This window comes from Herpailurus yagouaroundi, unplaced genomic scaffold, assembly GCF_014898765.1.
Source record: "Herpailurus yagouaroundi ecotype Mexico unplaced genomic scaffold, PumYag 166, whole genome shotgun sequence".
Classification (NCBI taxonomy): Eukaryota; Metazoa; Chordata; class Mammalia; order Carnivora; family Felidae; genus Herpailurus; species Herpailurus yagouaroundi.
The window spans coordinates 6,409,744-6,424,072 of record NW_024412407.1 but is presented as its reverse complement, the minus strand read 5'-3'; the positions used below and the strand labels follow the sequence as shown (position 1 = coordinate 6,424,072).

The 14,329-nt window shown below is 39.8% G+C and overlaps 1 protein-coding gene across 1 annotated transcript; it reads right to left on the bottom strand.

Annotated features, from left to right (window-relative positions):
• Positions 1–129: 129 nt before the first annotated feature.
• Positions 130–1,231, bottom strand: LOC121039012 (olfactory receptor 8S1-like). Its single transcript, XM_040489026.1, has one exon. The coding sequence runs from the start codon at positions 1,159–1,161 to the stop codon at positions 130–132; it is 1,032 nt and encodes a 343-aa protein (XP_040344960.1). The 5' UTR covers positions 1,162–1,231.
• Between the last annotated feature and the right edge of the window lie 13,098 nt (positions 1,232–14,329).

Below are 14,329 nucleotides of genomic sequence, written 5' to 3'. Positions count from 1 at the left end.
GGAAAAGGAAAAGGAAAAGGAAAAGGAAAAGGAAAAGGAAAAGGAAAGGGAGAAACCTTAATTTTTCAGTTATAAGATATCTTGTGGCAAAATGGTTTAGCTTCTCCATGGTCCTGTTTCTCTGGTCCACTATGTGAAAGAATTAACATATCTTCTTAATATTCTTCTCATAGCTGTCTTCACCTCCTTGTTCTGTAGGCTGTAGACAAGGGGGTTCAGCATGGGAGTGACCACGCTGTATTTCAAGAACACCATCTCCAGACGGGAGCCTGAGGTTGGCAAGAGATAGCTGAGGAAACCTGAGCCATAGAACAAGATCACTGTAGTGAGGTGAGAAGAGCAAGTAGAGAAGGCCTTGCTTCTGCCTGACGTGGAGCTGATGCTCAGGATGGTGGAGACAATGCGAACATAGGAAAAAACAATCATAACGAAGGTTCCAAAGAAATGCAAGACAGAGGAGCACAGCAAGAGTGTGAAGTTGGTCGAGGTATCAGAACAAGACAGAGGGAAGAGAGAAGACAGCTCACAGCTGAAGTGGGGAAGAGTCTGGTCCTCGCAATAGTCTAAATTGACAGCCAAGAGGATATTAATGAGAGCATCAACAAAGGCCAGGCCCCAGGAACCCCACACCATCCCAACACAGAGCTGGTTGCTCATCACCTGGCCATAGAGCAGAGGGGAGCTGATGGCTACATAGCGGTCATAGGCCATCACAGCCAGCAGACAGGCCTCCGTGCCCCCGGTGGCAAACACAAAGAAGGCCTGAGCCAGGCAGCTCTCTACAAAGATGGCTTTGCTTTCAGAAAGTAGATTCTCCAGCATCTTGGGGACTGTGACAGTTGGGTGGCAGAGGTCCAGGAAGGACAGTTGTCTCAAAAAGAAGTACATGGGCATGTGAAGGTGAGAATCAGTCCTAATCACCAGCAGCATCACCAGGTTCCCCATCAGGGTCAGGACGTAAATCACCAGAAACAACATGAAGAGCAGAATTTGAGTCTGAGGGTCAGCAGATAACATAAGGAGGATGAACTCACTGACAATGCTGTGGTTTCTCATGGTGATAAAAATATTTACCCTGGGAATCCAAGAAAGAAAGACATCAGAACTCCTTTTGTGCCTCCAATTTACCCCTAATGCTTTAGCCTTCCTGTTCATGTACATTATTTCACAAATGTACTGGAAACCATGTTGAAATATTTCTAAGCTGACTTCCTAATCATGACAATAAATTTGATATTCTTGGATGACAGCCCACCATCCCTCTATCAGTTCCTTAGGTAATATTGTAGGCCCTCATGTTATGCCCCTAGAGGTCCCCTTCTTTTATTTTTAAGATAGGTATTAACACAAAGAACATTTTGTATATTCAGTGGGAATAGAGAAATTTTGTTGGTGCGGCAGAATAAAAGGTTAATAACAGAAGTAAAATCCTTGAGAAAGGGACAATGACCCAGGAGCACAAGTAATTTTGTCTATAGGCAGGAGAAGGGGGCCTTTATCTGTTGAAAATAAAAGGTAAGGTAAAGAGAGTGGGGACTAAGGCAGCTAGCTTGGTAGACTGTATGGCTAAAATATGAGAGAATTTCCAACTGTTTGCAAAGTTTTTGATAAAATGTGAGATGAAATTATGAACACGGTCTGTTTATCTATCTATCTATCTATCTATCTATCTATCTATCTATCTATCATCCATCTTATCTATTTGTGTGTGTATATGGTGTGTGTTTTTAGTGCTGAGGGATTTTGATGATCTAAGAACACAAAACTCAGGTACATCAAGTGGAAGACTTACTAAGGAAATGCAGTAGGATTCACTGGTGATATATTTGCCTATTTGATATTTGGAGACTAATATGAACAAGTATGTGATTATCTCAGTAATATTTAGCTGCTTAAGCACATGTATAGAACAGAAAGAGATGTGATATTAAATGGGCTTTGTTTTTTTCCAGGAATATGCAGTGACAAAGAAAAAAAAGGTAAGGAACTAATGCATGTTTGCAAAGTGAAATGAATCACAGAAACAAGGCTCTATAAGGAATTAAATGGGGAACATGCAGAGGATTATGGCTACGGCAGTCACATATCCCATGCCCAGCTTAAATCACACTCTGCTCCTGTCAATGTCTCAGCCAGCTTTGGAAGTCCACAAGACAACCAACCTACGTTTTCACATTCTAAAACTTGTCCATGTTCTTCTGCTTTGTTCTGCACACATGACTTGCAACCTCAGACTCAGGATAACTACTCTGTAATGCTGTCCAAGTCCATCCCATTATGGCTTTTCCTTCTAACTCAAGACAACTGATCAAAGACTGATCTCTCTTCCCTTGACTGTTAACCAAGCACTGGATGACTAAATTCAATTACCTATTTAAATAACCAGCAGCACCAGGTGGTGGCAACTATACTTTGAGATCCCCTGACAAACTGCTCATATCCCGGGAAAATTATTCATTTTGTCCAGGTAGCATTGAGAATCTTGTATTAGGACACACCTGGGAAGAATTCTATTGAAAATTAATATTTGTAATGAGATATATGCTGGCAATAAGAAATGATGAGTTGGGGCGCCTGGGTGGCTCAGTCGGTTAAGCGTCCGACATCAGCTCAGGTCATGATCTCACAGTCCATGAGTTCGAGCCCCGCATCGGGCTCTGTGCTGACAGCTCAGAGCCTGGAGCCTGCTTCGGATTCTGTGTTTCCCTCTCTCTCTGACCCTCCCCTGCTCGTGTTCTGTCTCAAAAATAAATAAAAATATTTTTAAAAATTTTTAAAAAAAGAAATGATGTTATGTATATTATTTTTCCAACATATGTATATTTATTTCCAGTTATTTGAGGGGTGGGTTATGAAAATAATGGCTAAAATTTTCATATTTCACTCATTAATTTAGATCTAATCAGAGTGTCCATTTGGGTTTCTGCTGCCCAGATCACATTATCTCCAACCATCATATGGATAAATCAGCTGGTACAGAATTGAAGCATGAAATCCTTTATGTTAGGCAAAAGGCCCATGATACCCAGGGTGTGGAAAAGAAGGAGGTACTATGCCTCTGTGACATGATTTTAGGGCAATACAAAGAAAAGCCCTTTTCTATCTTCCACCTCCAAATAGTCCTGACTTATTAACTGCAAAATATTCTATGAATTATGGGATGAAGTTTATCCTTGAAACAAAATGAAAATGGGATAAGCTTGCATGTGTATTTGCACACATAAAATACAATGACAGGAAGAAAAGTTGCCATCGGGGGCCTGACTTCCACAGAAGTGAAATGTCAGATTTCTTTTTAGGGTATTCGTAAAGTGTCAAAGACATTTCCTTAAAATAAGTAAATAAGTAAAATAATAAAAACAAATCTTTTTACTATGGCTAATGACCAAAAGGTACTATTAGTGATTTCTTTCTTCTGCTGCTTTTTAAAAATATTTTATTTTTTCTTTTTTAAAGTTTATTTCTTTTGAGAGGGGCAGAGAGAGAAGGAGAAAGAGAGAATCCCAAGCAGGCTCCACACTGTCAGCACAGAGCCCAACGTGACACTCTAACCCACTGTGAGATCATGACCTCAGCCAAAATCAAGAGTCGGATGCTTAACTGACTGAGCCACCCTGACACCCCTTCTTCTACTGTTTCTAAACATAAAATGTCAATAACTTTGGAAAACATGATATAGTAGTTTTGTTGCCAGATATTAACATAATTAGAGGGAGAGAGTTAATTGGATCCCATCCAAGGGAAAAATAGCTAAGGACTGGTCAGTGCAGAATGAAATATGAAATGACTTTATTTCATAATGTTGACCTGAAAGTATTAGCTGAGAACATTAATAAGTGTCTTAATGATGAGGAAGCAGGAGAAACAGGTTTAGCATTTTATCGATTTTGAAAGACAAGCTTGGCCACAAAGGAGCTTAAAGCCCTGGTTTTATGAAGAGGTATCTTGTATGACGAAAAAAAAAATACTAAAACCAGAGTTAAGCAGGTATTGGAGATAAGCATCACCTAGTTCATTTTTGCCCAGATTGTGCCTCAATCTTGCCCCGATTGTGCCTCAATCTTGCCCCACATGTCTCAGGGGTAGTCCATCTGAAGATTATTATAATGCAGGTAAAGTAATTCTCTGAAGCTCATAAGACTGGTTGAGGAGGAGGCAGTTTAAAGCATGAAGAGTGGAAAACATGCTCCTAATGTCCTACCATATCCCTATCTGCAGTGCTTTCAGATGGTGGACTCAGCTTCTCCAACATAAAATAAGGACTTTATGCCTGAGGTTCAGGAAGTGTAGCACAATGTTGCCAACACCCTGCAATTTAGACAGATGTGTGGTATAGCGGGATCATGTCACTTAGTAGCTGTTTAGCTTTGGAGATATTGTTTGATATTTTAAATTATAATTGTTTCACCCATAAACTGAGTACATTTGGGGGAAATAATATATGTCTTATATTTGATTGAATTAGCCTATACATAAAGAGCCGGAAACAGGACTTCCGATCTATTAATGTAAATGTTAATGCATCCCAGGAAAAGGAAGAAGAGTATATCAGAGTAGTAGACTGAAGCATGTTAGGGAAGAGATAATATGAGACCATATTGCAAAAGAGCTGTCTCTAAATGTAGGGATAGTGTCTAGACTTGAGAACAGTAAGAAGATGACAGAATTCAAGGGAAAGGTAAGTCTCCTAAAAGCAGTAAGAAAGGAAGGAAAGGAAGGAAAAAAGGAAGCACCTCAAGGAATATGTTGGGAGAAGACAAAATCATCAGAGGACTCAGAGGAACATTTTTGTCATCGAATTCTCTTAGGGGAGACATTATCCCGGAGTTTTGAATCAATAGGTAGAGGGATCAGGTGATATTCATTAAAAGAAGATGTAACACAACTTTCCAGATCTGGGAATAGACATTTTCATACATTTTCCTCTGTAACTCTAAATATTTTGCTGACAGAATTTTCTGAACAAAGGATTCTGATACTCTAACAATCAAAAGACCAGTTGGTTTAGGCTGAACTAAGGATCCCAAGGGACTGGCTCAATAATCTATATTCCTAGGAGTTATAGCTGAAGCCTACAGTGTAGACTCAGTTGCTAAGAAGCTTGAAGTTTTAAAACGACACTGGGGTTTTTCTCATGTGTGACCTTTGCAACTTATAAACTGAAGCAATCAACCTGAACTCCTAGATGTACTCTCCAGCTAGTCTGGAAACTGAAGAGAGGCAGGGTTGGAAAAGAGAATTTGGAATCTTTTCCCTCAGGACCAGGTCATATGGACCCTCAGAGAATTTGTTTGGGATCTGAAAAGAGATTCACAGCTAACCTCCAGATTATCTTCTCATATGTGTATGAGATTATTTATTCAATTTGGTTTAATATTAATATTAATATTAATCAAGTGAAGTAATATTTAAACATTTTTAAATAATTTAAATACTAATCTGTATCTTATTATACAACAAATACATAGTCATGGCAAAGAATATAAGCAGAATGCAATTTTCAATAGCTTTCCTATAATCTCTCCTATTCTTACCTTACCTCAAAGATCAGGAGTCAGAAGAGGAGAAGTTTCCAGTTGTTAAAGATACCTGGTCTAATTATATCCAATAACTAGGAAAATATCCATAGGAATCAGTATGGTGTTAGCTATATATGTGTATTATATATATTTATATATAAAACAAATTATACTTATGGATATGTATATATATAATTTGGCTTTCAAAAAAGAAATGTTTAAGTATACAATAAAAACTAATAAAATGATTACATATAGAAGGATGGAGAAAATAAACAGGATGGGGAAAACAAAACAGGGAAGAAATTTATGTTATTTTTAATGTGATTTGTTATATAGTATTGACTTCTGAATAACCTATTTTACCAAACAGAAACAGGTTAAATTCAAAATTCTAAAACTAAAAACCAAAACAAATAAGCCTAGCTATACATCAAAGAAATGATATAACTACTAAAGAAAAAAATGGTTTCAAATGACCTGAGATTACAAGATTTTAAGTGGACTGTTTCAGTGAGAGAGACAATCTAATCAGTAGTCTTATTGTTAGGAATAATATTGGTATGGTTTTTGAAACTATTATTTGTACATTTGAAAGATAAAGCAAATATTATGCTACTGTTATTAGGAATACCTACTTATTCAGCACAAGAGCAAAGTGACACAATATAGAATCAAAGAAATAAGAATTTTGCTATCTTAAATTTTAATTTGAAATATTTATATTATTAAAATGTCAATACTACCCAAAGCAATCTACACATTCAATGCAATCCCACTCAAAATTGCACCAGCATTCTTCTCAAAGCTAGAACAAACAATCCTAAAATTAGTATGGAACCAAAAGAGACCCCAAATAGCCAAAGTAATACTGAAAAGAAAACCAAAGCAGAAGGCATCACAATCCCAGAATTTAACCTCTACTACAAACCTGTAATCATCAAGACAGTATGGTATTGGCACAAGAACAGACACATTAGACCAATGGAATAGAATAGAGAACCCAGAATTGGACCCACAAATGTATGGCCAACTAATCTTTGACAAAGCAGGAAAGAGTACCCACTGGAAAAAAAAAAAAGTCTCTTTAACAAGTGGTGCTGGGAGAAATGGACAGCAACATGCAGAAGATTGAAACTAGACCACTTTCTTACACCATACACAAAAATAAACTCAAAATGGATAAAGGACCTGAATGTGAGACAGGAAACCATCAAAACCCTAGAGGAGAAAGCAGGCAACAACCTCTTTGACCTCAGCCGCAGCAATTTCTTACTCAGCACATCTCCAAAGGCAAGGGAATTAAAAGTAAAAATAACTACTGGGACCTCATCAAGATAAAAAGCTTTTGCACAGCAAAGGAAACAATCAGCAAAACTAAAAGGCAACCAACGAAATGGGAAAATATATTTGCAAATGACATATTGGATAAAGGGCTATGATCCAAAATCTATAAAGAACTCACCAAACTCTACACCCGAAAAACAAATAATCCAGTTAGAAAATGGGCAGAAGAAAGACCTCTCTGACCTCAGCCGTAGCAATCTCTTACTCGACACATCCCCAAAGGCAAGGGAATTAAAAGCAAAAGTGAACTACTGGGACCTTATGAAGATAAAAAGCTTCTGCACAGCAAAGGAAACAACCAACAAAACTAAAAGGCAACCAACAGAATGGGAAAAGATATTTGCAAATGACATATCGGACAAAGGGCTAGTATCCAAAATCTATAAAGAGCTCACCAAACTCCACACCTGAAAAGGAAATAACCCAGTGAAGAAATGGGCAGAAAACATGAATAGACACTTCTCTAAAGAAGACATCCGGATGGCCAACAGGCACGTGAAAAGATGTTCAGCGTCGCTCCTTATCAGGGAAATACAAATCAAAACCACACTCAGATATCACCTCACACCAGTCAGAGTGGCCAAAATGAACAAATCAGGAGACTACAGATGCTGGAGAGGATGTGGAGAAACGGGAACCCTCTTGCACTGTTGGTGGGAATGCAAATTGGTGCAGCCGCTCTGGAAAGCAGTGTGGAGGTTCCTCAGAAAATTAAAAATAGACCTACCCTATGACCCAGCAATAGCACTGCTAGGAATTTATCCAAGGGACACAGGAGTACTGATGCATAGGGGCACTTGTACCCCAATGTTCATAGCAGCACTCTCAACAATAGCCAAATTATGGAAAGAGCCTAAATGTCCATCAACTGATGAATGGATAAAGAAATTGTGGTTTATATACACAATGGAATACTACGTGGCAATGAGAAAAAATGAAATATGGCCTTTTGTAGCAACGTGGATGGAACTGGAGAGTGTGATGCTAAGTGAAATAAGCCATACAGAGAAAGACAGATACCATATGGTTTCACTCTTATGTGGATCCTGAGAAACTTAACAGGAACCCATGGGGGAGGGGAAGGAAAAAAAAAAAAAAGAGGTTAGAGTGGGAGAGAGCCAAAGCATAAGAGACTGTTGAGAACTGAGAGCAAACTGAGGGTTGATGGGGGGTGGGAGGGAGGAGAGGGTGGGTGATGGGCATTGAAGAGGGCACCTTTTGGGATGAGCACTGGGTGTTATATGGAAACCAATTTGACAATAAATTTCATATATAAATAAAAAAAAAAAAAAGAAAGAAAATGGGCAGAAGACATGAATAGACACTTTTGCAAAGAAGACACCCAGATGGCCAACAGACACATGAAAAGATGCTCAATGTCACTCCTCTTCAGGGAAATACAAATCAAAACCACAGTGAGATGCCACCTCATGCCAGTCAAAGTGGATAAAATGAACAAATCAGGAGACTATAGATGCTGGCAAGAATGTGGAGAAATGGGAACCCTCCTGCACTGCTGGTGGGAATGCAAACTTGTGCAGCCGCTCTGGAAAACAGTATGGAGGTTCCTCAAAAAATTAAAAATAGAACTACCATATGACCCAGCAATAGCACTGCTAGGAATTTGCCCAAGGGATACAGGAGTGTTGATGCATAAGGGCACATGTACCCCAAGGTTTACAGCAGTGCTTTCAACAACAGCCAACATATGGAAAGAGCCTAAATGTCCATCACCTGACAAATGGATAAAGAAGATGTGGTTTATATATATGATGGAATACTACTTGGCAATAAGAAAGAATGAAATCTAGCCTTTTGCAGCAACGTGGATGGAACTGGAGGGTATGATGCTAAGTGAAATAAGTTAGGCAGAGAAAGACAGATACCATATGTTTTCACTCATATGTGGATCCTGAGAAACTTAACAGAAGACCATGGGGGAAGGGATGGGGGCAAAAAGTTACAAACAGAGAGGGAGGTAGGCAAACCATAAGAGACTCTTAAATACAGAGAACAAACTGAGGGTTGATGGGGGTTGGGGGGAGAGGGGAAAGTGGGTGATGTGCATTGAGGAAGGCACTTGCTGAGATGAGCACTGGGTGTTGTATGGAAGCCAATGTGACAATATATTATATTAAAATCATAAATTAAAAAACTAGAGTAAATGAAGAAAAAAATAAAATAAAATAAAATAAACAGAAATATTTGTGAACTTGTTACCTTTTGTTTTGCTTTAAATGGCTCTATTGAAAAAGCCTAGAAGTATTGATAAAGTAGTAATGATCACCTATGGTACCCTGATTTTGGCTTCTAAATACCATTAAAGGAAGCAGAATTCCTTAGAAAAATGGCTGATTACAGGTTTAGGGCAAAATGTACACGTAAAAAAAATCTGATTTTTTTTTTTTTTTTTGGTGCCAGAAAGTAAAGGAGGCATCAAACCTATTATGATCATCAGAAGGATACAGCAACAAGACCACAGGCCAAGAACAGAATATTTTAGTGAAAAATAATTACTGAAATTGATTAAAACACACTGCATATATAAAAAGACATGATTTAATGGCAATGCACAATCAATTATTCAACCAATCAATTGATAAAGCACTGAAAGGGGACCTTCTGGGAAGATGGAGGCGTAGGAGGACGCTGGGCTCACCGCGTCCTGTGGATCACTTAGATTCCATACACACCTGCCTAAATAACCCAGCAAATCGCCAGAAGACTAGCAGAATGGATTCTCTGGAGCCAAGCATAGACAAGAGGTCCATGGAAGAGGGTAGGAAGAGCAGAGAGGCGGTGTGCACCATACGGACTGGCAGGAGGGAGCCTGGAAGGAGAGGCAGTCTGCCCGCTGGCAAAGCAGAGCCCCCGAGTCTGGCTTGCAAAAACGGAGGGGCCGGACAGAGTGTGTTCTGACAGCAAGCGGAACTTAACTTCTGGAAGGTTATAAGTTAACAGATCTGCTTGGAGAACGGGAGGGCTGGAGGACAACGGGAGGGAGAGTTGTTGAGCCCCGGACAAGAGAGCGCAGCTTGGCAGGGAACAAAGGCAATGGCCAGCAACATCTCCCTCGGCCATCCCCCAGCCAAAATCCCAAAGGGAACCGGTTCCTGCCAGGGAACTTGCTGGCACCACACAAACACCCAACGCTGTGCTTCTGAGGATCCATCCCTCTGGCGGGTCTGACTCCCTCCCGGTGCCACAGGGCCCCTCCTGAAGCAGATTTCCAAAGGAAAAGGGAACTGAGCCTGCCTCTCCTGCCCCTGTGCACCTTCCCTATCCACCCCAGCTAATACGCCAGATCCCCAGCACCACAAGCCTGGCAGTGTGCAAGTAGCCCAGACGGGCCACGCCACCCCACAGTGAATCCAGCTCCTAGGAGAGGGGAAGAGAAGATACACACCAGTGTGACTATGGCCCCAGTGGTGGCCTGGGGGCAGACATCAGGTCTGACTGCGGCCCCACCCAGAAAGGCAAGTTATTCAAGACAGCACAGGGGAAGTGCCCTGCAGTTCCACACCACTCCAGGGACTATCCAAAATGACCAAATGGAGAATTCCCCTCAAAAGAATCTCCAGGAAATAACGACAGCTAATGAACTAATCAAAAAGGATTTAAACAATATAACAGAAAGTGAATTTAGAATAATAGTCATAAAATTAATCGCTGGGCTTGAAAACAGTATAAAGAACAGCAGAGAATCTATTGCTACAGAGATCAAGGGACTAAGGAACAGCCAGGAGGAGCTAAAAATGCTATTAAGAGAGCTGCAAAATAAAATGGAGACAACCACAGCTCAGATTGAAGAGGCAGAGGCGAGAATAGGTGAACTAGAAGATAAAATTATGGAAAAAGAGGAAGCTGAGAAAAAGAGAGATAAAAAAATCCAGGAGTATGAGGGGAAAATTAGAGAACTAAGTGATGCACTAAAGAGAAATAATCTACACATAATTGGTATTCCAGAGGAGGAAGAGAGAGGGAAAGGTGCTGATGGTGTACTTGAAGAAATAATAGCTGAGAACTTCCTGGATCTGGGGAAGGAAAAAGGCATTTAAACCCAAGAGGCACAGAGAACTCCCTTCAGACGTCACTTGAATCGATCTTCTGCACGACATATCATAGTGAAACTGGCAAAATACAAGGATAAAGAGAAAATTCTGAAAGCAGCTAGGTATAAACGTGCTATAACATATAAAGGGAGACCGATAAGACTCGTGACAGATCTCTCTACTGAAACTTGGCAGGCCAGAAAGGAATGGCAGGAAATCTTCAATGTGATGAACAGAAAAAAATACACAGCCGAGAATCCTCCATCCAGCAAATCTGTCATTTAGAATAGAAGAAGAGATAAAGGTCTTCCCAAACAAACAAAAACTGAAGGAATTCATCACCACTAAACCAGCCCTACAAGAGATCCTAAGGGGGATCCTGTGAGACAAAGTACCAGAGACATCGCTACAAGCATGAAACCTACAGACATCACAATGACTCTAAACCCATATCTTTCTATAATAACACTGAATGTAAATGGACTAAATGCGCCAACCAAAAGACATAGGATATCAGAATGGATAAAAAAACAAGACCCATCTATTTGCTGTCTACAAGAGACTCATTTTAGACCTGAGGACACCTTCAGATTGAAAGTGAGGGGATGGAGAACTATCTATCATGCTACTGGAAGTCAAAAGAGAGCTAGAGTAGCCATACTTACATCAGACAAACTAGACTTTAAATTAAAGGCTGTAATAAGAGATAAAGAAGGGCATTATATAATAATTACAGGGTCTATCCATCAAGAAGAACTAACAATTATAAATGTCTATGTGCCGAATATGGGAGCCCCCAAATATATAAAACAATTACAAACATAAGCAACCTTATTGATAAGAATGTGGTAATTGCAGGGGACTTTAATACCCCACTTACGACAATGGATAGATCATCTAGACACATGGTCAATAAAGAAACAAGGGACCTGAATGATACATTGGATCAGATGGACTTTACAGATATATTTAGAACTCTGCATCCCAAAGCAACAGAATATACCTTCTTCTCGAGTGCACATGGAACATTCTCCAAGATAGATCACATACTGGGTCACAAAACAGCCCTTCATAAGTATACAATAATTGAGATCATACCATGCATACTTTCGGACCACAATGCTATGAAGCTTGAAATCAACCACAGGAAAAAGTCTGGAAAACCTCCACAAGCATGGAGGTTAAAGAACACTCTACTAAAGAATGAGTGGGTCGGGGCGCCTGGGTGGCGCAGTCGGTTGGGCGTCCGACTTCAGCCAGGTCACGATCTCACGGTCCGTGAGTTCGAGCCCCGCGTCGGGCTCTGGGCTGATGGCTCAGAGCCTGGAGCCTGTTTCCGATTCTGTGTCTCCCTCTCTCTCTGCCCCTCCCCCATTCATGCTCTGTCTCTCTCTGTCCCAAAAATAAATAAACGTTGAAAAAAAAAAAATTTAAAAAAAAAAAAAAAAAAAAAAAGAATGAGTGGGTCAACCAGGCAACTAGAGAAGAAATTTAAAAATATATGGAAACAAACGAAAATGAAAATACAACAATCCAAACGCTTTGGGACGCAGCGAAGGCAGTCCTGAGAGGAAAATACATTGCAATCCAGGCCTATCTCCAGAAACAAGAAAAATCCCAAATGCAAAATCTAACAGCACACCTAAAGAAAATAGAAGCAGAGAAGCAAAGACACCCCAAACCCAGCAGAAGAAGAGAAATAATAAAGATCAGAGCAGAAAGAAACAATATAGATTCTAAAAAAACTATAGAGAAGATCAATGAAACCAAGAGTTGGTTTTTTTTTTTAATTTTTTTTTTCAACGTTTATTTATTTTTGGGACAGAGAGAGAGAGAGCATGAACGGGCGAGGGGCAGAGAGAGAGGGAGACACAGAATCGGAAACAGGCTCCAGGCTCTGAGCCTTCAGCCCAGAGCCCGACGCGGGGCTCGAACTCACGGACCGCGAGATCGTGACCTGGCTGAAGTCGGACGCTTAACCGACTGCGCCACCCAGGCGCCCCAAGAGTTGGTTTTTTGAAAAAATAAACAAAATTGATAAACCTCTAGCCAGGCTTCTCCAAAAGAAAAGGGGGATGACCCAAATGATAAAATCATTAATGAAAATGGAATTATTATAACCAATGCCTCAGAAATACAAGCAATTATCAGGGAATACTATGCAAAACTATATGCCAACAAACTGGACAACCTGGAAGAAATGGACAAATTCCTGAACACCCACACACTTCCAGAACTCAAACAGGAGGAAATAGAAAGCTTGAACAGACCCATAACCAGCAAAGAAATTAAATCAGGTATCAAAAATCTCCCAACAAATAAGAGTCCAGGACCAGATGGCTTCCCTGGGGAATTCTACCAGACATTTAAAGCAGAGATACTACCTATCCTTCTCAAGCTATTCCAAAAAATAGAAAGGGAAGGAAAACTTCCAGACTCATTCTATGAAGCCAGTATTACTTTGATTCCTAAACCAGACAGAGACCCAGTAAAAAAAGAGAACTACAGGCCAATATCCCTGATGAATATGGATGCAAAAATTCTCAATAAGATACTAGCAAATCGAATTCAACAGCTTATAAAAAGAATTATTCACCATGATCAAGTGGGATTCATTCCTGGGATGCAGGGCTGGTTCAACATTCGCAAATCAATCAACGTGATACATCACATTAACAAAAAAAAAGAGAAAAACCATATGATCCTGTCAATCGATGCAGAAAAGGCCTTTGACAAAATCCAGCACCCTTTCTTAATAAAAACCCTTGAGAAAGTCGGGATAGAAGGAACATACTTAAAGATCATAAAAGCCATTTATGAAAAGCCCACAGCTAACATCATCCTCAACGGGGAAAAACTGAGAGCTTTTTCCCTGAGATCAGGAACACGACAGGGATGCCCACTCTCACCGCTGTTGTTTAACATAGTGCTGGAAGTTCTAGCATCAGCAATCAGACAACAAAAGGAAATCAAAGGCATCCAAATTGGCAAAGATGAAGTCAAGCTTTCGCTTTTTGCAGATGACATGATATTATACATGGAAAATCCGACAGACTCCACCAAAAGTCTGCTAGAACTGATACATGAATTCAGCAAAGTTGCAGGATACAAAATCAATGTACAGAAATCAGTTGCATTCTTATACACTAACAATGAAGTAACAGAAAGACAAATAAGGAAACTGATCCCATTCACAATTGCACCAAGAAGCATAAAATACCTAGGAATAAATCTAACCAAAGATGTAAAGGATCTGTATGCTGAAAACTATAGAAAGCTTATGAAGGTAATTGAAGAAGATTTAAAGAAATGGAAAGACATTCCCTGCTCATGGATTGGAAGAATAAATATTGTCAAAATGTCAATACTACCCAAAGCTATCTACACATTCAATGCAATCCCAATCAAAAT